This window comes from Cuculus canorus, chromosome 8 (genome assembly GCF_017976375.1).
Source record: "Cuculus canorus isolate bCucCan1 chromosome 8, bCucCan1.pri, whole genome shotgun sequence".
NCBI classification, from domain to species: domain Eukaryota; kingdom Metazoa; phylum Chordata; class Aves; order Cuculiformes; family Cuculidae; genus Cuculus; species Cuculus canorus.
The window spans coordinates 19,110,869-19,132,876 of NC_071408.1; the positions used below are offsets into that span (position 1 = coordinate 19,110,869).

The following is a 22,008-nucleotide window of genomic DNA, read 5'->3' on the forward strand; positions in this document are numbered from 1 at the left end:
TATATAGTGTTTGGGCACTTGAGGAGAGTTAGCAGAAAGCAGGACTCACACTGGCAGAGGGAAAGTTCACTCAACAAAACCCAACAAGTCAATACATTATTCTCGAGGAACCAGCTGAGCTGCATGGTCACTTCAGCAGGGCTGTGTTCAGTTCTGACCAAGCCAAAAGTGGTGTCTGTCCCTTCTGGGGTTGTGCTGAACTGTCCCCAATTGGCACTCACCCTGTTCACCTGTGTGCACTTCAGATTCCCAACTGCATTATCCCAGCACACTTTCTGGGTATGGAGCCTCTTGGCAGGGAGATGGGATGTGGAAGCCCCATGATCAAAAATGTCAGTTCTGAGTTCCTGAATGTCCCAGTAATCGAAGCGTGTTGTGTCCCAGCACTGCAGTCTTTCCAGGGGCAGGGAGGGGAAAAAGCATGTAGTTTTTTGGGTTCAAATACAGAAAAATAAAAAAATCACCCTTTAAGCATTGTGCAGCACACACAATTCAGGCAAACTCGCGTAGCCTTTCACGTGAGCCTGTGTCTCAGTGCCTTGTCGTCGCTCTTGGACCATCTTGAAATTAGGTTATCTAGGGAATCCAGAACTGTTGTTTTGGTCGGAGCAGCACCATTTTGAAAGTGCCTTTCCTTTGAAAGAGTTTTGCTCTTGCTTTACTGCTTCCACAGTTAAAGAGGATCCTTCTGATGTGGACTAACATACCTCTGTTTTGCTCGCATTTCAGCCTCATGCAAAGTCCAGAGTGTGATTTTTTTTTTTTAATTTTTTTTTTTTACCACTGATCTTTATTCTCTTGCTGAGAATTTTTGGTTTTCCTGTCCTCAGCTCTTGATGCAGTCTGGAGAAAATTCTTTTCACCCTTGTGGGTCCAGCCCCTTCCAAGGTGCTTCCATGTGAACTGGAACCTCCTGATGCCATGAGGTGCTGCTGTCTGGGGCTGGAGGTCTTCAGCAGAGCCCTGGCTGAAAGGGACTGACTCTGCTCTCAGACATTCAACTGTTTGAAAACTCCCTATCATCCAGAGCTCTTATGTTGTATATAGACAGGTTTGTGGAGTAATCGCAGCTTGTTTTCTTTATGGATGGAATTGAATTCAGGGGAAAACACTTCTGTTTACTGCATTCAGAACTAGCATCTTATTTCTCATGGAGTGCTGTAAAAGGTGACTTGGGAAGACTCAGTTTACACTTGTGTTCATTTATAGCCCTTTTACATTGCTTGAAGGATGTGTCAGGGAGGCTGACAGCTGCCTTTGCCCTGCTTCAGGGTAAATGGGGATGGTGTGAAACGTGCGCCCACTGAAACTGATAGCAAAGCTGTCACTGGCTTCTATGACCACCAAATTGGGCTAGAAGTGGTCATAGCAGAATATTCATTGCAGTTTATTCACTTCCCTCATCCAGATGCAGTTTGCATTGTCAAAACACTGTCACAGATAATTGGAAATATTTTTAATGGAAACTTCAGAGCAGCTTTTTCCCATTCTCCAAAAGTCACGTTGTCTGTCGCTGTTCAGCCATTGTAGATTTCTTCAGTGGAAGCCGACAGCACTCTGGGAAGCCTAGGAAAACCTCTGACCACTTAAAGCAAGCAAGAAGGCAGTGAGAACAGTTCATCTCTGGGGCTGCTGCTTAGTACAAGGCTTCCTTGTTTGGCAGTTGGTTTTTTTCTTTCAATGTGAGATGTGACTTTGATCTGTCCTGAAGAATCCCATCCTGTGATGATTTTCACAGTAAGGTATCCTGGGAGCTTATTCCCTTTGCTGCAGTCTAGAGATGATGCTTTCAGCCTTAATAATCAAATATTATCAGAAGACCACTACTGGCAGCGTTGTGTGGTGCTTTCTGTTTTAATCAATGGTAAGAAAAAAGGGAACATGTTGCTGTTCATCTTCTGTGTTAAGTACCCATGCTTGCCTTGCAGCAGTCAGGACCAGGATGGGTATTTCCTCAGCTTTGAGTTGCAAATCAAACTGCTTTCACTGCAAGGGGAAGGAGTTCACTCTGAAAGAAAGACAGTCTTGGGTTTCAGAGGAAGGCCGATCCAGGGCACAGCTGAACTGGCAGGGTAGCTCATGGACAGAACACTCCTTCCAGCAGATTCCCTCATCCACCACGTCACAAACCTGGTGACTCTCTCCATGGTTCACTCCAGGATGGAGCCCAGGCAGAGCATGTAGGGATAGAGAGACAGGTCATCTCAACTGCTGTGGCAAGATGGATGCAACTGGCCAGTGCCATTTGGCTTCGGGAATTCAAACCCAAGTGTAGTGACTGAAGTAAGATAGATGCCTCCAGCCACGTGCAGAGTTGTGCACAAGTGAGCTGGCTGGGCAAAGTGGGGATGCTTTCACTTTAAAAGTAAGCTACATAAATAGAGGGTTTTTTTGCTGCTGAGGGAGAACAAGCAGCTTTGCTATGGATTGGCACAGATGCCTCACTGTACCAGGCTTTCTTTCTCAAGAGGCAAAGGCTCGCTGAATGTAGAGTCACTGCAGATGACACGCGAGATGTTGAACAGGCAGGAGTAACAGTTCTGTAATTAGTGGGATGGAGAGAAACAATTTTCATTGCACTTTTGAAATGGTGAGGGCTATGGAAAAGAGAGAATTCCTCACATCCCTGTGGCAGAGGGTCTGGTCGACTGTCTCCTGACCCACCTCTTCTGTGAGAGAGAAGATTTCTTAACCCTGCTCGGTGTAGCTGGACAGGTCTTGGTGAGCCTTCTCCTGGAAAGGCGAAAGAAGAACTGATGCTTCCAGTATGGTTCTTAAGCTAAAAAAAAAAAGGAACGATTTTTGGTTTTGGCTGGGTAGGTGGCAGAATCAGAAATTATTTTTGTGTGGAGTAAAGAAACATGGAAGTGCAAACAAATGGCTTCGTTTAGCGATGTACAGCTCAGAGTACTTTGAGAATGACCAGTCTTGTTTAGCTTTAGAAGCCAGTTCCAAGGGGACTTTTTTTCCTTTCCTTTGTCTTTATTTTTTTCCTTGTGACCCACATGCACACACAATAATTAACCAGTGGGGAGGTCAGAAAGGAAGTGGCTGGGGAAGATGTACTTTAAACATAGACTTTCATGAGGCTGTGGACTGTAATTAACTAAAACATTTGTGTAAGAATCTCAGGTTGCATCTTGAATGTAAGATAGTAATTACAGAAGCAGTTTTTTATTTATCCTTTTAATTGTCAAGAGCTTTAATCGCTCTTCTGTCAAATGGATTTTTTTTTTATTTTCATTTTGAGATTTATTTCTTTTTTCTCATCAGGCTTTGTGTAGTATACTTTTAACCTAAATTTGTTTAGGAAACATAGCTTCTTGTTAGAAATATTATCCATGGTTATAATATGACATGAACTTACTGATCATAAATAGATAGCATTTGTCATGGACAAACAGCTTTTGGAAATGGAGGAGGGGAAGGAAAATGTGTTACCAGTTTTAGGGAAACTGAACCTCTGTGGTGAGGCAGTGAGAAAGCAGTCCTAAAAGCAGTCAGCTGGGGTATTTTCTCAACAGGAAAACACTCATTTGCTTCTACAAAGCCCTGGTCAGGCCTTGTCTGGGGTGAGTGATCAGGATGAGATGTTGTGTGTTAAAAGGCATGACTGCCAACTGGAACAAATGGAGAAGAGCCATGTTGAGGAGAGGAGCAGAAAGCCTGTTGCAGGATGTGACCTTGCTTGGCCTTGCAGAAGGAATGCTGGGAGGGGATACGACAAATTATTGTGAATACCTGTGGGGAGTGGGAGGAGAGCTATCAACCTAACTGATGATGTTGGCACAAAACCAAGTGAGTGTATATTATCCATAAATACACTTGATGATTAGGTTGCTTAGAAGGTGGCTTCTAAATGTCGGAAGTGTGGTGCTTTCCAGTAGGGGAAGTGATGTTTGATACATTTGTGAGTGCAGTGATACAGAAAGGTGGCCAACAAGAGCTGTAGATTAGACTGCAGGCTTGGAGTAAGTACTGTCAAGGCCTGCAGACTCTGCTCAGAAATTTCAAGGTTTGATTGGTAACTGTGAAAGCTAGAGAGGTAGGACCTATTAAGAAAGTACTGCTGATGTCTTGGTCAAATCAATTGGAAGTTGTTAGTTCTGACTTTGATTATACTTTAGGGGAATACTTAATATACAGTGACATTATTAATGGGGTAGCAACATGGAACAGCCATCGATGTACAGTACATAGTCAGATCAGTGCTATCCATTTGTTTTACTATGTTTATTTCCTTATTGCGTCGAGTGACCTTTTCAGCTGGGATGATGTCAGGCAGTGCAATAGCCTCTGTGCAAGTTCATAGTGCCCCTAAGCAACACTATAGTTGCAGCCAAGCTTGTCTCTGCTTTGCCACTGCAAAGCTGCCCAGCTGAGCCTAAAGCACAGAAGATGGAAGGACTGAGAACCCCTCTGGAGCACACAGGAGGAGCAGCACTGAGTAACAATGGTGGGCATGGGCTGTGGTTTCACAACTGAGGGCAGGTTTCCTCCTCTGGCTATACTTTCCATCTGGAAACAATGTATGTCTCCTGAAAATGGGGAAAGGTTTTTAGCTTATTCTGTGTTGTACTGCATGGTGAAATGTGGGTTCTGACTTTTCCTTCCAGCCATGGAGTGAAGGGCTCTCTTCTCTGTATTCTCTGGAATTGCACAAAAGAAGCACCAAGTAAGAGATCGGGTTTAAAGCAGAGATTGTCTGCAACCCAGCGACAAGCTTCTAAATCTCGTCAGCCACAGATGCGTAGTGTTTTCCATGCCAAGCAGCCATCTTAATACATTAAAAAATTTCCTATAAATGCTTGCAGCATGTGTGGTTTGTTCTCATGCGAGCGTGTCTGTATGTATGCGCATGGTGGGAGCAGGGAAGATAGTTCTCCTGAGGACAGCCTGAAAGTTTCTGTCCCCAGGAGGAACTGTTTGGTCTGCTTTCAGAAGCCACCCTCCAGAAGTGAAAACATAGTCTACTGTGGATAAAGGCAAACATGAAGCAAATGGCTTCTTGCAGTTAGAATACATAACCCCTTTTTTTTTTTCCCTTGTGCAGTCTGCTTTTTTAAAAGACAAAATAATGCTTCCTCTGGCTAATGTTACTCCCATCCTCTGTCCTGAGGAAACATCTGCTCTCCATGGTAGGCTCCGTTGTCCCAGATAGTTCCCTTTTACAGTTCCCCTCTCTTCCATTGACATCAGTTGCCTCCACCTACCCCCATGCTTGCCCACCAGCATTCACTGCTGCAGCAGTCCCAAGGCTTGAAATGCCCCCTGATGTCTGGGTTTTGCTTGGGGGAGGTTTAACCATCTTTACTTGACAGGGTTTTAGCAGCTTGCACACTGTGCTGGTACACCACGTGTTCCCCAGAGTGAGATCATGAGTGAGTCTGTTAGCAATGATGCTGTTCCTGCAAAGATAGCTGATACAGCAGGAAGAGATCACCCTGGCCAGTCTTATGTCCTTGCAGCCTCTTCATCTATGTTATGCATTGGTTGTCTCTTTGGAGCTGGGACTTTTTTTCAGGGAGACAGACCGCAGCGCTGCATGCGGTTAATGGCATTTGGGGTTGAGTTTGTTACTGACAAACTGGGTATTGACTCCTGGAGAAGAGCACTCTCATGTTGGTGAGATCCTACAGAAGGTCCTGACAAGGGCTAGTCAGCAGCTTTTCAGCAAAATGTCTTTTTGTAGGAAGAATCTGGGCTTTGGGTTTGCTTGTGAAACAAAACATTTCCTCCGTACTTGAAAACTTGTCTATCCCAGTTCTGCTGCTGAGGTGAGCTGCAGCTTTCTGCCAGGTTCCAAGATGAAGTGCTGAGGGTGGTTGTGTGAGGGCTTCACCAGTGACTGTTAAAACAGTCTGACTATTGGCAGTTCACCCTCTGATGTGCTGTCCCTTTGCTGAAGTGTTCCCTTGGTGGCTTGACCAAACTGTTGTGTTTTCAGGCTTACTGGTGACAGTGTGACTTATTGGGGACAAAGGGAAACCCCAGAGGGGCACAGTGTGGATTTTACCCTCTAGGCATAGGAGAACCGATCTGTGCTTTCCCTTCCTGGTAAGAAAAGTTGCCTGGTAGTGGGATTTCTCTCTGGCAGAGACCGTTAGGCATTGTGCCCTGCTAGCTGGTATATCGTGCTAGTCATCATAGTCCCACTGCAACCTTTCTGCCAGGAAAGTGGAAGCAGTGTTTTTCTAACTTGGTTGATTGTTTGCCATGTGTCATTTCCTGGACATTTCAACCCACCCTGAGTGGGGATGCTTTTCTGCCCCTGAGCTGGGGGTCAAAGGAGCTGGCTGCAGGGTGGAAGGTGGCTGCTGACTCTCATCTCTGTGACTCTAAAAACCCAAAATAGGGAAAGGATGAAAATGAGAGAGCAGAGCACAAGAGCAGATGCATGACCAGGCTTGGAATTGTTGAGAGGTGCGGAGAACACTAGAGGAAAGCTTTCCTTGGTAAGAGCTGAAAAGTGCCTGCCGGGAACAAGTTTGCTTGTGCTCACTGTCACGAGCATTTTATTGCCACAGATGTGCAGAAAAGAGCAGTTCACAAAAGGAGAAAAAAAATGTAATTGCTTTTGAGAACGTGTGTATGCAGCCATGCGAGAATTTAGTGATTCTCTGGGAGTTTAATATAGAAGGTCTGTTCTCACCGTCTGGTAACATGCTTGTCCCAACCACCACGCTAAGTATTTGGTTTCATTCCAACAGTAATGTAAAGTGTGTTTGTTATAACATCTTCATTGTAATTCTTGTACAGAGATAAATTTACCCCTGTCTCATTCCAGAACTGTAGCTGCTGAAGTCAGGAAGCAGATCTCAGGACAGTATGGAGGGTCTCCTCAGCTTCTCAAAAACCTCAATATCGGAGGCAGCGTCTCTCATCATACAACTGTAAGTAATACTTGGATCATGAAGAGTGAAGGTGTGCATAGTTATTTTGATTGCCATTTGGAAAGAAATTGCAGTTCTTGTTCCCATGCTGACGGGTTGTTGACCTAAGCAGCACTGATAACACTGAGGAAAATAATTCCATGCAAACTTGCTAGTTTTGGAGGTCTCTGTCTTGCAGATCATTTGGCATGGTTGGGAATTTGTATTTCTGTGGAATCTTCATAGGACACAAGGCTCTCTTGACCAGATGTTAGTTGTTTTATCCCAGAACAGCCTGGGCATTAAATTCCATGTGCATGTGTGGCTCTCTCCATGAAGAGCAATTTGCAAGCTTGTGCACTTCATGTAGCTCCAAGAATAAGTTGACCCCTAGCTTAGAAGAATTACTTCGCTACAGGCTGAAAGTTCATCTTTAAGGAGATCCGGCTGTGTCAGAGTCACTGGGGATAGAAGAGGGCTGGAATTCCTGTCATTTCCCTCTGTGTCAGCTGTGTGAGTAGAAAGAGACCTGAAGGCTGAATTTGTCAGCTGTGCGCCGAGTCTTAATAGTGAATGAGCACAAAGGAGGGGGGGGTTAATGAGAGCGGTGTGTCCAGGGCTAATGCTTTATCACAGCGATCTCTGTAGAGGTGGGGAATGGTAATGCAAAACCCTGACTTGGCAGTTCTGTATGGCCTTTTGCATAATCCCGTATTAGGTAATAGGGAGGGATCCCTGCTGTTAGCTGCATACACTGGCTACAGCGCTCAGGGTCACTGAACCTAATTTCCTGCAGCAATGAGTAGCTGAGGAATAGACGCTTACTTTTGAAGGACCCTTTGGATGTCCATCCCACGAGCTTCTGTGCCACACTTGTCTCACATGTGGTTTCATCTTGGAACAAGTTGGGTGAATGGCCTCTCTACTCTCCATTGCTTTCATAAAGTGAGAACTGTTCTGTGTACCTCTCCAAGTTGCTCCTCAGCTGGCCGTATTTTTGATACCTGTTTTTCCTTGTATCACCTCCTGTTGATCTGAATTGTCTCTTTGGCTTTTTCTACTCATTTATGAGATTTCGTCATTCTGCCATCATTCAAGTGTGCATACTCAAAAGCTTCAGTACTGTCAGTTTGCAGATGTGATTCTTAATGCATATGTTGGTCACAGTATTGTCAGCTCTGTCTTCAGTTGTTGGGTCTTTCCTGTTGCTGGGGTGTTTTCTAGTAAATGTATGCAAGAATCTATAAAAATCCTGGAAAAGGTCATGCTGACTGGAAGGGAGACTTAGAGCCTTTCCTGTCAAACTGTGTTGTGCGATAGTTGATGTGATTAGCTCATAGTTTGTCATATTAAATTATGTGCTGAGCAGAGATGCTCTTCAGAAGCATGATTAACATGGAGTGATGGTTTGTAAGAGAGAATCTGTAGGAATGGTATATTTAGTTAAGTCATGAGCCTGTATCCTGAGGCTGCGTAATAGCGCAGAGGTTCACTTGTACTGAATTTTGGGTTAATTTTTCTCCCTTAGGCGTCCGTCAGAATCTGCTATGCCTGCCTATTCTGGCTGGATAACAAACATTATGCAGAGAGAAGGCATTACTGCTGTGAAGGTGAAATAGCTGTTTGCTCTGGAGAAGTTCAGAAGTTTATCTGTCATTGCAGTCTTAGAGCAAAGAAATGGAAGGCCCTGAATCTGCATGGCAGTTTTGTGTAGCCATACTGGTTTGGAAGCCCGGAGTAGGTATGCGAATAGGAGATTCATGCTAAAATGAATGGATATTAATAATATCGTATGATTGATTTTCATGTATTTCCATAGTGCAGCAAGTTGCACTATGGAGTGTGCAGCACAGAACTGGAGGGCTTTTAATGTTAATGCAGATGTGGTCTGTCCTATCCAGTGTATCTTGCTTTATCATGTAGAGCACTTCCATAGATAGTCATGATCCAGATAAGGTCCCACTGATTCCGTTGGCAGTTGCCAGCTACTTATGGTAATTTTGAGAGTCATCACATGAAGTCCAACATAGACATTTTTATGGGGAAACGTGCTTTAGTAAATGAAGGGCTCTTGGTGCTGTGCTTGGTTGGACCTTTTGTTTCTCACTGACTGAAGCCAGGACAGGGACTTTTCATACTAAATAGGGTCGTGTGTGGTTGATGCTGGGATAAATGCTAAAACCTCTCAGCTGAATTTGAACAAGTCTCCTTCCTTTTGCTTTGTGAGCATTAGAAAAAATGCTGCCAGAACTGTTTCTAATTTAGTATCTGGTGGAGCTGTGGAGAAGGCACTGCTTTCAAATGACTGTACGTAAGCTTGCAGTTTATTATTGTCGTGCTCCACCCTTCTGCCACTTTAGGAGCAGATGATTTTAATTGCACATTCCTCAAACCACAAATACAGGTTCAAAGCCTTCAGAGGCTTTTCCTGTATAGCTTAGCGTGCTGAGTTGGGACTCCTTGCAGGATGAAGTCTTTGCAGCACTGAGCTTTTATTTTTGAAATCCAGAAGAGAAGGCACTGACAGCTTGTTGCTGAGAAAGAGTTAGCTGAAGGAGGTGGTGTTTTTTGAAGTTACTTTTGCAAGTCTCTCTAAAATCCACTTGTAAATCGAGTGTGCATTTGCACCTTGCTGTTTGTGTTCTGGATTGTAAGCCATGTGCTATATGCATCTTTGATGCATCAAAAAGTTCATTATTCCCTTGTGAGAGCCTGGACTTCTCCAGCTCTCACCAAACTCAAATCAGTGAGTGCACTGAATACAGAGAATTCACACTTCCTTTCAAAGAATTCCCAGCATTTTGCAGGATGGGGTATTTGCTCTGTTTATTTGAGGAACCCGTATATATGGGCTATTATGATCTCTGGTGACTAACTGCTTTCTTTTCTATCCAAGTTTATTTTTTCTGTTGAGCAGCGCCTCGTAGTATGGTGTTTAACTCTTGCCTGCTTGCCTCTCTTGCACTGGTCATTTCTGCTTAGTGTTGCACACTACACAGGCAGAGTCCTGATTCCTCTCTTCCCATTCCTGCAGTGGTTTTACTTGGATGAAGGTGCATTGTGGATTATCAAAGATTAGCATGAGTTACTGTTGAAGCAATGGAAAGCTTTCTCTGAGTCTTGGTGTGCATACCTTGGTTTGCTGTTTAATGTCTGCTTTGGTGTAGGAAGAGAAAAGTTTTGGTTTGTATCTGCACCTAGACTTGTAGTCCATTTATTTCTGTGTCCTCCTTTTGTGAGAGCAGCTGATGTTGTCAAAAGGCAGAAAATACCACTTGGGTACCTGAACTTCTCTTCAGTTGTAGCCCAGCTGTTTTTGTCTCCTGTTCTGTATTCAGCAACTTTTGTTGTAGAATGGTACTTATGAAATCTTGCCTTTCTGAATACTTGATTTTGAGTGGTGAAGATGGGGATGATGAAATGGGTTTGGTTGTTGTCCCAAAGCTTATTTTTTTTTCTCATAGAAGAAAATTTTATTTTATTTTTTAAAAAATCTTTGGAGGTGTATTTTAATTAGAAGAGCAGCCTTTCGCGGCACTTGCAAATAAGAAAAATGAATGTATGCTCAGTTCTTTTAGAGAAAAATCACAGCTGTTTTGAAAGGATTAAGGGTAATATTTCCTGTCTTTTGGTATATGTTACAGCATAGTTGAATGTTAGTGTATGGAGCAATGCTGTTGCAAGAGATGCTAATTCATAAGGGAATAAAGGGGTCTGGATTCTTGGACGTGATGTGATCTGACCACTTCTGCTCTCAGTGCTCCATTTTTTCCATGTAAAATAAAGGTGATGACTTTTACATGTCTTTATAAACCACTGCTGGGTTTATGGGCATTATGTGGGCTAATTGAAGCTTTTTCTTGGATTTATTGCATGTCAGACTTTGGTTGTTTATTCAAAGATAGTCTCTAATTATTCAGTGGGAGAATATAGGTACCTTTGTATATTTTCATTATTTTAGCATCATTTAAAAGAAGAAGAAAAGATAATTTGTTCAAATGAATGGAAAACACTGCAAGGGAAAATATGACAGTAAACTATGTGGCATCGAAAAGGGTGTTTTGAAGTATTCAGAGCCAAGTAATTTTATCACTAAAATGAAAGGGAAAATGAGCCAAGTCTTAATGCTCTCTCAAAGCTGATTAAGGTTTAATAGTGACTCGCATTATATGTATTTCCTGGAGGTCTTGCCCTGCGTGGCTGAGTGGTCTATCCTCATCAGATGGGAGGATGGGAGAGGCGTTCACATCCTCTTCCCTGCCTCCTTCCAGTAGGGATTACTCACAGTTAACTCTACTCTGGTGCAGTTGGTGTCTTCAGTAAATTAAAACTGAAGCTATATACAGTTTCTAAAATCAGTATTGAATCCTGTTGCAGAGGTCACAAGCATTTTATATGTTAAGTTGTTGAGTCTGGTATCTGTTGAAAGGTTGCTGAGTCTCATTTATCTGCAATAACTTAAACAGTTTATATGTTAACAGAGAGAACTAATCTTAACTAAATGCTATTATACTGAGTAAATTCAGTTACTTAAGCTGAAACCTCTTTACTATGAGGATGATGGAGCACTGGAACAGGCTGCCCAGAGAGATTGTGGAATCTCCTTCTCTGAAGATACTAAAATCCCAGCTGGATGCCTTCCTGTGCAACCTGCACTGGGTGAAACTGCTTTAGCAGGGAATTGGACTGGATGAGCTCCAGAGGGCCCTTCCAACCCCAGACACTCTGTGATTCACCACAAGCCTTTTAAGAAATAAAATCTAGAAATGCCATTAAACCCTACTCTTTGTTTACTAAAGTTAGTTGTGACACATCTTTTTCAGGAATAAAATGTGTAAACAAACAAGTGTTTAGTGGAAACGCTGCTAATACACTAAACTGCAAAAAATTCTTAATACTGAATTCAAACTGCAGTGCAAAAATTTGCATTCAGAGTTCCTCTTGGTCTGCTTGCAGTCTCTCACGCTAATCATACCCTTGTTCCAGCATCAGCCGTGTACTGGAAGGCAGCTGCTTCATGATGCTAAATCACAGCTGCTTTCTCCTTCTGGGTTGTTTGGCTGCCGCCTGCCTGTGGGCTCAGCAGAGCTGCTGGAGCGTGTTTTGGTACCAGCATGAGAGCACGTGAAGGAATAAGCTCATGTTAGAGGCATGGGAGCATGTAAGGTGTAGCTGCGCTGCTGTGACAGTTCTATGTGTGCATGCACTCACAGCCTCATGGTCCTAAGGCAGCACAAGTGCGTGGTTAGCCTTTTTTAGCACCAAGTTAATTTGGATGAGACCCATGTCTCTATTACCTGACCTAGCGGGACTGGGTGGGTGCACTGGGTTTGCACCAGCCTAACTAATGCTGTTGCCGTACCAAGGCACTCGGGTGGCTCAGCAGAGCCAGACCTGAACAGCAGGCAAGGAGACTGAAGACTGGATGTCCACTGTGGTCCTCAGAGCTTTGGGCAATAGGCTGAGCCTTACTCTCAGCTGGCTGTGCCACTGGAGGCGCTTGCCAGGCTCAGGGCTTGCTGTTGGCATCTCCAGGCAAGCCTGCGCTGGTGCACAGAGCTGAGATGTTGGGACTGTCTGTGACCAAAGGTGTCTTGGACCGGCGTGGTTTGTTTGGTGAAGCTTTGCACCCTATGGATGTGGCAGAAACACTTATTTCTTCACCTGAGCACGTACACAAACCACATCAGCTGTCTGGTGCTGCTCCTGAGATAATAGCACAGGCAGCTCTGGCGTCGTCGTGTGTCTCCTGGTTAATCCATACCCTGGATAAATTGTCCACTCATAATTGAGATGTGACTGTGCTGAGTATTTTCCACTCAGCAGAGCATGCACGTTCGTGTTTAGCACAGTTCAGCTTGCGCAGTTCGGAACCCCCCATGGTTTGCCTGTGTGAACCCTCAGGGTCCGAAGGGATCCATCTCCGCTGGTCTGATGTAGTGTTTCTGCCAGAAGTGGGAAGCCTGCGATTTTTCTGCAGTCTCTGGTCAAACTGTTTGGGTTTTTGATTTCTTTAATAACGCAGCTTCGATATTTTCGTTGTCTTGGACTCCGTGCTCTCAGTTGTGGTGCAGTTTATTAGAGATGGTTCAGATTTAGCTCGTTCAGATCAGTATCAGCACTTGTGTTTGCTGTATTGAAGTCTTTGCATTCTTCAAATACTCTCTTGGTGAATTTACATGATTCTCAGTCATTGAAGAAGATATCGTCTTTCTTCTTGCCCATCCTTGGAGGCATAACTCGTGTCTTTCTGGGTTTGGTAAAAAATTGCTTTAGTATTCCCAGATAACTAATTAATCTCTGGTTAATATTAATATTTCTATGCCCAAATGGCTTCTTACATTAGCAACCAATTATAATAGGAAATAACCTAGCAATGTTTGTACATAAAACATCTCACAGGTATTGTGACTGGCTGGTACTTGTAACAAGCAGGATCCCTCTTTAGGTAGGTATATTTACAAATATTTCCTTTCCTAAGAGGCTTTTTCCATTCCAAACATTGTGATATCATGTGAATTTGATGCACGCTGCAGATCACGTGGGTTTTCTATAAAATTAGTCCAGTACTACTAAATCTTCTCAGATCTTAAAAAGGGAAGCTTGAGACTATTTCTAAACCAATTTTTGTCTTAACAGAGAATGCTTACAGAAATTTTTGAGTCGTTTTACAGTTTGAAATGAGGGACTTTTATCAGTGATTCTCTATAGTAATTACATCTTTCAAAACACCATGCAAAAGAAGTAATAAGAGCTAGAGCAAAGCAGGAGATAGGGAACTGCATTCCAGAGGCAGTGCGCACGTATGTGGAGGTAATGACTGCACTTTATGACTGGGGAGGTGTCAGCCTTGTTGAGGGTTGGTAGTTGTCTATGGTTGATGAAAAGCAGAGATTGCCTGGCAATCTCCTTGGTTCATTTGAATATTTCCATGTATTATAAAAGCAGCCAAAAAAAATTAAATGGAGAAGTTTTGGGTGCTCATCAGTCATTAGGCTTATGAAATTAGGAGTTTGGGTTTTCTGAAATGCAGTAATGGCAGTAGGCAAGTTTGCGATTTGTAGAGTTTGGATCTTGTGATGGCCATTTTTGGAGTAACTGTTTAGGTGGAAGAAAAATGGAATGTATGCAAGGAAAACATGTTTTTTAATTACTTCAGCATTGTCAGTGGATTATAATACACTACGCATTTCAAAACCTCTTAGAGTGACTCTGGCCTATAGTTCACGCTTAAAAATAAATCTGATGCCTCTGTTTAGCAAGTATTTCCTTCAACCGTTACCTTCTTCAATATGCCAGCAAATTGTGTTTTTGTTTTAGTGTGTTACATTTCCTGTATTCTCAGATTTACGCTGAGCCCTTCCTACTGTATATCAGGTTTGCCTCTTGTTGCAGTTCCCTGAGATACCAATATCCCTTTAAGGATGTCAGGATTTTACCACAGCAAGAACAGGCCATCTGCATTCCTGAATGCTCAACACGGGAAGTGACTGTTTGCCCTGGAGACCTAGTGATAGCTAAGGGAAAGCTGGGGCTCAGCTTTGAAATGTTAATCTGTTTCTTCTGTCCTTCCAAGATTTTGCCCAGGGAGGCAGTGGGTGGGAAGCTGGTATTAATTTAGAATTTGAAGCTTTGGTGCAATCTGTTACAGCTTTAGCACATTATAAATTGTTTAATATTTAAGGAGGTATTGAAGTTAAGATGGAACTTTGTCCTACTTTCAAAACTGGCAAGAAATGTCACCCTGATTTTGAAGAAGTGCCTAGCTGCTAAGTAAAAATAGTAGTTGGGATCCTCCCTGTGACAGGGAGCTCTGCAAGGTTAATTTTTCAAGGTCCCTTATCGTATCTTCACAGAGGATTTTACTCCCACAAAGGAGGCAGGAGATATAAACTTCCAGTCTTTGCCATTGTTATTTTGACAGGGTCCCAAATCCTACGATGATCCTCACAGAGACTGGGTCTCTGCCCTTGGGAATTACGTATTTCATTTTAGAAAAAAGGAAAATTGGTCTTGGATTGGGCCATGAGCAGCTTGGGTTCAATCCTTGTCCTGCCAGATGCATCCTGCCAAGCCATCACGTCAGAACCATTTACAATGCCATTGTGGCTCCCTCTGAGAATAAATGTCTTGGGAGGACAGAGGTGAGGGAGAGAGAAGGAAATGCAAGGGACACGCTGTTTTTCATGGCTGTGCTGACATATGCTAGCTGGAAGAGTCTGCAAAATCATTGAGATCTCAGTGTTGCTTAGAGCATGTCCCACAAGACTCCTCGTGATGTTCAGTACAGCACATATGAGCTAGGCAACAAAATTCTGGAAAAGGATCTAGAAATGTCCCCTGTGCCCAGCTGTTTGTGTAGGGGAAGGGTAGGTTTACGTTCTTCCAGCAAAAACATAAATGTCTGTGGATGTCAGAGCACACAGCAGTGATCTACGCAGGACTAAATCTGTGCTTAGCCAGTATCTGTGAGATGGAGATAGTAATTGTCCCTTTTTCTGCCCTAGTTGCTACTGTGCTCCCTTACTGAGCTTCCATACAGTGCCCGAGAGAGCAGATGTTTAGTCTTTAGGTAGTCTTTCGGTGAGGTTGGTGCAGTAAGACAGCAAACCAAGAGGGAGGCTGTTCAGGCAAGGGCACATAATAGTGGCTGATTAAATGGTATGTTAATTAAATGCTTATCCCTTGGTCATTCCATGAGCGTGATGGAAAAATGCATCTATGGCAAGCGTTCCCAAAGCCTTTGTTGGTGGGACATCCATGCTGCCTTCTGAATTACCTTGCCCTATACACTTCTGCTTGCTGAGCTACCTCTCTGTGTGGCTGCTGCTGCCTTCCCGGTCAGTTGTACATGGTGAGCACCACCACTTGGGAAACCTCCGCTTCCTGGGCCACATGGGAAGTCCTGCTTGTCAGAGGGGTCTGTTCTGTGCACCAGGCAGCTGATTGCAGTCATGTGTTCTCCGGAATGCCACAACAGAGTAAGTCTAATACAAATCTGGCCTTTGCATTTTATTTTTCATTCCTTGGTGTGGTGGAATAAGCCATGAGCTTTGCAGTGTGGTGTCTCAGGTGTAGCTTTCCCTGTGTTAGTGCTTTGCTCCTGCAGTCCTTTGGTGAGATGCTCAGCTGAAGTGAATGGATGGTTGTGTTACCATCCCTGGAGTTATGGCACGTCCCATGACAGAGGCTTCTGCCTCCATTGCCAGGTTTGTGCAGATGCTTCTGTAACTGATGGTGATGATACAGGTAGGTGCTCAGAAGAAGGGTGTAAATAGGACAGAGATGTGTTTCAGCTAGCAGTGCAGTAAAACTACAGCAAAATACAATGTTTGCTGTCTAGAGAAGGACAAAGTCGATAGGAAACGGATTTTTATTTTCAAGCTTTTAAGGGGATATAGCAGTGAAGAATAACATAGCCTTAAAGAAGAAAGCTTGACTGTCCTTGCTGCAAGATAGTTGTAAACCTTTGAAATAGGGTTTCATGGTACAACTGCTGTGAGCCATAACTGCAGCCATGTAGATGCACCTATGGAACGCATGCTTTTAATATTTTACGTAAGCCAAATCAATCAGATTGGTGTCTTAGTTAAGTTGACAGAGCTTGTATCTATGGTCAGGTTAAGGACACAGATATGCAGAGTCATTATCTGCAAGTGGTGTGTTTGATTTGGGGTAATTGGGCTGTGTAAGTCTGAAAAAAAGACAGTGCTATTTGATTTATTCTCTATTTTCAGTTTATTAGTACATTGTTTAGTGTTTCTCTTGGCAGGGAGCAGGTTATGCCCCTTTACTCGTATGCAGCAGCCCCTTTCTCCCGCCATAGTCCTATTCATTTTAACAGCATCAGAACAGTCCTAGTCCTGAGTTGAGGTGGCAGTGTCTGAGCCTGGGTTAAAGACTGAGTGAAAACTGTTAAGGAACTGCCTGAAAGGTTGCCCAATATTTGGTCTGTAATTACAGGCTATACAAACCAAGGAGTGTGTTTTAAAAGAGCAGGCTTTCCTTTGCATATTTTTAGCGTGTATTTGCCATTAATTTAGACTGTTCTGTGGTCCTGGCTGGGAAGGTGGTCAGAGCTCCTATACAGCTGCAGTTTCTAGAGGGCCTTAAACAATTTGTGGAAGGACTGGACACCCCATCAATGATTTCTCACAGTAGCACCCCAGTAACCCCCATTAGGTTTACTGGCTGGTTGGTGAGTGGAGTGCACATTTGCAAATACTTGACTGAAGTCATCCCTGTGCCTTTGGAATCCTGATAAAGAAAAACCAACTGCATTTTGTGGAGGAAGTGCCTACTGTTGCATCCTGGGAGCTATCAGAAGGAATTGAAAAGGCCATTCTTGGAAGCAGGGTGAAGATTGCATGCCACTAGGAAGATGCAGCTCTGTCTGCAACCTGCCAGCAAGCTGGGCTGTGGGAGAGTGACGGCTTTATGGCTCCTCAGCTGTTCCACCATTTCTGCTACAGCAGATTTCAAAACCTTTTAACATGCCCCTAAAAGTGGGACTTGCTTTTCTTGTGATCATCTGGAGATTAGCCATGTATCAGAGTGGTGCACAAGGATGAGAGTGAAACTTCTGTAAACTAAGAATGTATCACAATCCTAACAGGCATGGGGAGTTGGCTATTGGGTGCTGCCTCAATTTTCCTGGTGCTCTGAGGAGGTGAGCTGGGCCTGGAGACTTGGAGGTGAGATGATAGAGCAGATTCTGCTCCTCAGTCAGTGGTGGGACGGTGAGGGTGGGTAGCCTAGTAGTGCAGGGGGTTAGAAAGACTGGAAGGAATGAGGAAAAGGTTCCTGTTTATCAGAACTCGTCTGACTCCTTCAGTGTACGTGTTCAGCCTGAGTGGTTTGTATGACAATTTTAGGTGAGTGATGCTTTGGCCAGATAACACAGAAATAACCTTTGTATACTGTATTCTTGGTCTTGTCCAAAACTTCAGAGGGATGCAGGAACATAAAGCAGGATGGGGAAGGTTTAGCCATCAGCAGCGAGAGCCAGGAGAGTAGCTGTTGTAGTTCAGTTCAGACACTGGGACACCATTTGGGTTCATTTTCCTTTTGGTGCATTTGTTCATCCTTATTTCCTCCTCCTCCTCCTCTTTCATCACTTCTTCCCCCACAAATATCTAAAGCTTAAAATAATGTGCTTGCCTTTTATCTGCCAATAGTCTGACACAAAGTAGTTCCTCTTCATAACCATGAATTTATGTTGGCCTGTTTACTCAGGTGCTAGACAGTATTTCTGGCTGCACAGATGGTGAGTCTAATACAGGCTTCTGGGTTTGACTTTTATGTTTGTTTACATCTTCATGGTACAATAGTTATCCGAAGAGACAAACTAGAAAATTGTGAAGTGCAACCTTGGGCCTAATGCCAAGATGTGTGAAGGGCTTGGAAACCTCTGTGAAGCGGAGACCCAGGACTTGGTGTTAGGTAGCTCCGAAAGCACTAACTGCCTTTTGGCATTAGGGTTTTACTGGCACAGCCATTTTATTCATCTGCTATCTAACACAGTACAACATTCTAGTTGGACAAATGAAATTTGAGAAGTAGAATGCCAGGGATGGGGAAGCATGATGTGTTTGGGTAGTGACAGTCTGTGCCCTGTGTCTGCTCCGTCCTGCACATTCCCCTCGGCTATGCATTAATATACAGGTTTTTTTTTCCCTTGTCTTTTTTAGTTTTCTAATGTTTATCAGGATGAAGGAATTAAAAGGTTCAGAAGGAATGAGGAAAAGGTTCCTCTTCGTTAGCCTGGGGAGATGCACAGGTAAATGAGTTCACATGGATTGAAACACAATGCTTGGTGTTTCAATCCATGGTCAGCTCAGTTTTGCTGAGCAGGTGCACTGAAAGGTGCCTCTGCTGTGGATCTGCCAGTGTGAAAGGGAGGTCAGCAGGAGGAGTAAAAGTAAGTCTTAAGATGTTAGGGCTTAAAAATAGGGTCAGTTAAGCAGCTTTAAGTCACTCTCTGAGGCTACCTTACCCCTCTGGCCTTCTTCTAGTGAGGGTGCTTTCAGTGTCCAGCATGGAGCTGCATCGTTACGTGGATGGCACTCTGGACTGGCCATGGCAGGATCTGAAGGAGTGCTCTTTCCCAGCTCCTCTGCTACCCAATGCCTCTGGGGCTTTTGCCCAGTGATTTTGTTATTTTTTATTTTTGTTTGCAAGGAGTCTCTGTTTCTGCGTTCTTTTCTTTGGGTTTGAGGTTTATCGATGGAAAGGATTATGTGCATGCAAAGTAGCAGTAGTATTATGCAGCAGCTCTTCTGAAAAAAAGTGCACTTTTAGCAATTCCTCAATAATAAACTGTCTCACTTAACTGTTAAAGTGCACAGCAGTGACCTAGTGCCAAATGGCACTGGTCTATCTGGGTGGAAGAAACAGATAGTACGAGGTGCTGACATGTTAACTGTGGTGTGGGAAAGAGCAATGACAAGTTCTGCTCATTGTGAGTTTTGTGGTGATGAAAACAGTTAAAAGTATCTGGTTTGTATTTTCAAAAGTTCTCTGAATCATATACTTTGAGTCCATTTCAAGAGTTCAGGATTAGAAAGGGAGAAAGAGAGAGTTAAGTTGATGATGATGATGGTGGCTCTTTTCTTTACACAGAAATTATCTTGTATGTTTTACCTAAACTGCAGAACTAAATACTGAGTTCCAAGACATCCTATTTTTGGTGGATCAGATTCCTATCTGGCATTAAGTCATGTGGTCCAGCTCACCTGACTTCTGTGGAGTCACACGTTTTTCTGCTGAAGAATTTGCCTTCTGTATTTTAAGAATATTGCAGTGTTCATTGATGCTGGCTCTGGTAGGAGAGATTCTTTCGATACCCTCTATGTTAGCCAAGTCTTTTTCCTTGAATAAAAAGCTGATTCATTTCAGAAGTTTTTTGCAGTAGAAGTTTGACAACTGGAATTTGGGATTTGTATAGCAATGTTTTTGAGAAGCACGTTGAAAACTTCAGTAGTCAGTGTTATTTTTAAAGTCATCTCCAACAGAAGACAAGCTACAGAATAGTTCACTGTCCAACAGAAATCTTCTGGATGACAGGAAAGAGGAAGTAGTAGAGAAAAACTGCTGAATTTGATGGAGTTTTGTGACTCATTAAACCACTCAGCCTCACTGGATGTGCCAGGGAATTCTAGGAAATCTGTCAGTTGCTGTATAGACAGGTTCCTCAGAACTTCAGTGTTTCATTTTCTTTGAGTCTGTTTATGTACAGCCTCATAGCATAATGATCTCATATCAGAATATATATATATTTATATAACATACGTATGTAAAAATACAGTTATGCAATGTGAGTTAGTCTCCGGTCTATGCAATTTCTGTTTTTTCATGTGTCTAAAAAAACCTCACTTTTTTTGGTATGGTGAGATTAGTACTGCCAGTGAAATCTACTGTTTTCCTGCATGTGTGTGTGTTCAGTTATACCTTGTGCTTTGTGTGCAAGCTTTGTGGCCAGTAAAAATGCCTTTTAAACTTACATTTTATTTAGAGCAATGTCCCTCCCTGGCGTGTGCAGAGTCAACGAGGCCCTAAAGATCTTAATATCAGCAAGAAGAGGTGGTTCACCTTGTACCTATGGTAGAGGAACATTGTGTTTTGTATTCCCCAGAGAAGTGGTGTAATTCAAAATAATGTTAATCTTTAGAGTTTTGAGGCTTCTTTAGTTCCTGGTAAACCAATCCCTGCTGTGGATACCTGTTTGGGGGCCATGCCTGAGGGTGGAAGGATTTTTGCATCTTGGATCAGGGTGAAGGTTCCCTTTGCGATCATAAAAATTTGGTAAAACCAAATCCACAGTCATACACATGGGAAATAAATTGCCAGATTTGCTTGTGTTGAAACTGATTAATTTATTGAAAATAGATGAAAATTTTTTATTTGTATTTTTTTGGATGATGATGATATGTATCAGAGAAATACCAGATAAAAGATAAGACGTGAAAAATAGCTTTATGATTTGTATTAGTTGACACCACTAGGTTTAATTATCATCTGATGTTAGATCAAGATCACATTTCCTCAAAAAGGCAGAAGAAGGCTGGTTTGAAAAACAAAGTAGAATATGTGCATGTGATTTTTCTTTTTAAGACCCTTCCATTGCTTTTCTTTTCCCAGGTACCACTTACAGAAGCAGTAGACCCAGTTGAGTTGGAGGACTACCTTATTACACACCCAATTGCAGTGGAGTCTGGACCACTTAGAGACTTGCTTGAGTTTCCTCCTGATGACATTGAGGTTGTATACACGCCCCGGGAGTGCCGGACACTTGTGTCTGCTGTGCCTGAAGAGAGGTAGGTGATGGCAGGGTGACGCCTGGCTCAGGGGAATTAGTTGTTCTGGATTTGAGTATCTGCAAGGATGGAGCCTGGAATTTTTGTCTATAAAAGCCTGAAAGAATAAATACAAACCTAAGTGGAAGTATGTATGTTTAAGAAGTCATTATCGTGTCTGTGATAGTGATGGCATTTGGTTTTATTGTTTCAACAGTGAGATGGACCCTCACGTGAGGGACTGCGTGAGAAGTTACACAGAAGACTGGGCAATTGTGAATAGAAAGTGAGTTCCCCTGTGGTATTTATCAGCTTGATTTCATATGTAAATTTTTTCAGGATGGCTAGCTGGTGTGAGGAGGCTCAAAAGTTATTGTCATGGCTGTGATTCCGTGATTCTGTGTGCCCTGGCTTTTGGTTGCCCAGCTCAGCTGAACTGATGCTTTGTGTTCAGCTGAATTGATGCTTTGTGTTTTGAAAATTTGATCTCAGATATCAAAACCCCTTGGGGCATTTTTGAAAATCTAGAACTTTTAGTCAACCGTTGCTCCTTTAGAATGGTAGAAAAATTAGAAAAGCTAACAGGTAGAATTACAGTCTACACTTGTTTCTTTCTTTGTTCCATATGTCTTTAGCTCTTTTTAGAGAGAAGTTGCATCAATTTTGTAACAGTTTAAGGTTTACGTGCAGGCACGACCACCTCACAGATACTGTGCCCTCTTCAGCATTCATTTGTTCCCAAAGAGAATTTGGCAAAGTATGTAATTTAAAGAAATAACTGTTAATATTTGAACTACTACAACATTTGTCTAATGAGTTAACAGTTTAGAGAATCTGCGTGT

The 22,008-nt window shown here is 43.0% G+C and overlaps 1 protein-coding gene across 15 annotated transcripts in view; it reads left to right on the forward strand.

Annotated features, from left to right (window-relative positions):
- The window catches only part of DOCK7 (dedicator of cytokinesis 7), a 109,233-nt gene that overhangs the window by 3,289 nt on the left and 83,936 nt on the right, over nt 1-22,008 (forward strand). For all 15 annotated transcript variants that reach the window (XM_054073355.1, XM_054073354.1, XM_054073346.1 and 12 more), the window contains exons 2-4: nt 6,788-6,893; nt 21,012-21,187; nt 21,384-21,452. In XM_054073355.1, coding sequence (XP_053929330.1) covers nt 6,788-6,893; nt 21,012-21,187; nt 21,384-21,452 — 351 coding nt within the window. The remainder of the gene's footprint in view (nt 1-6,787; nt 6,894-21,011; nt 21,188-21,383; nt 21,453-22,008) is intronic.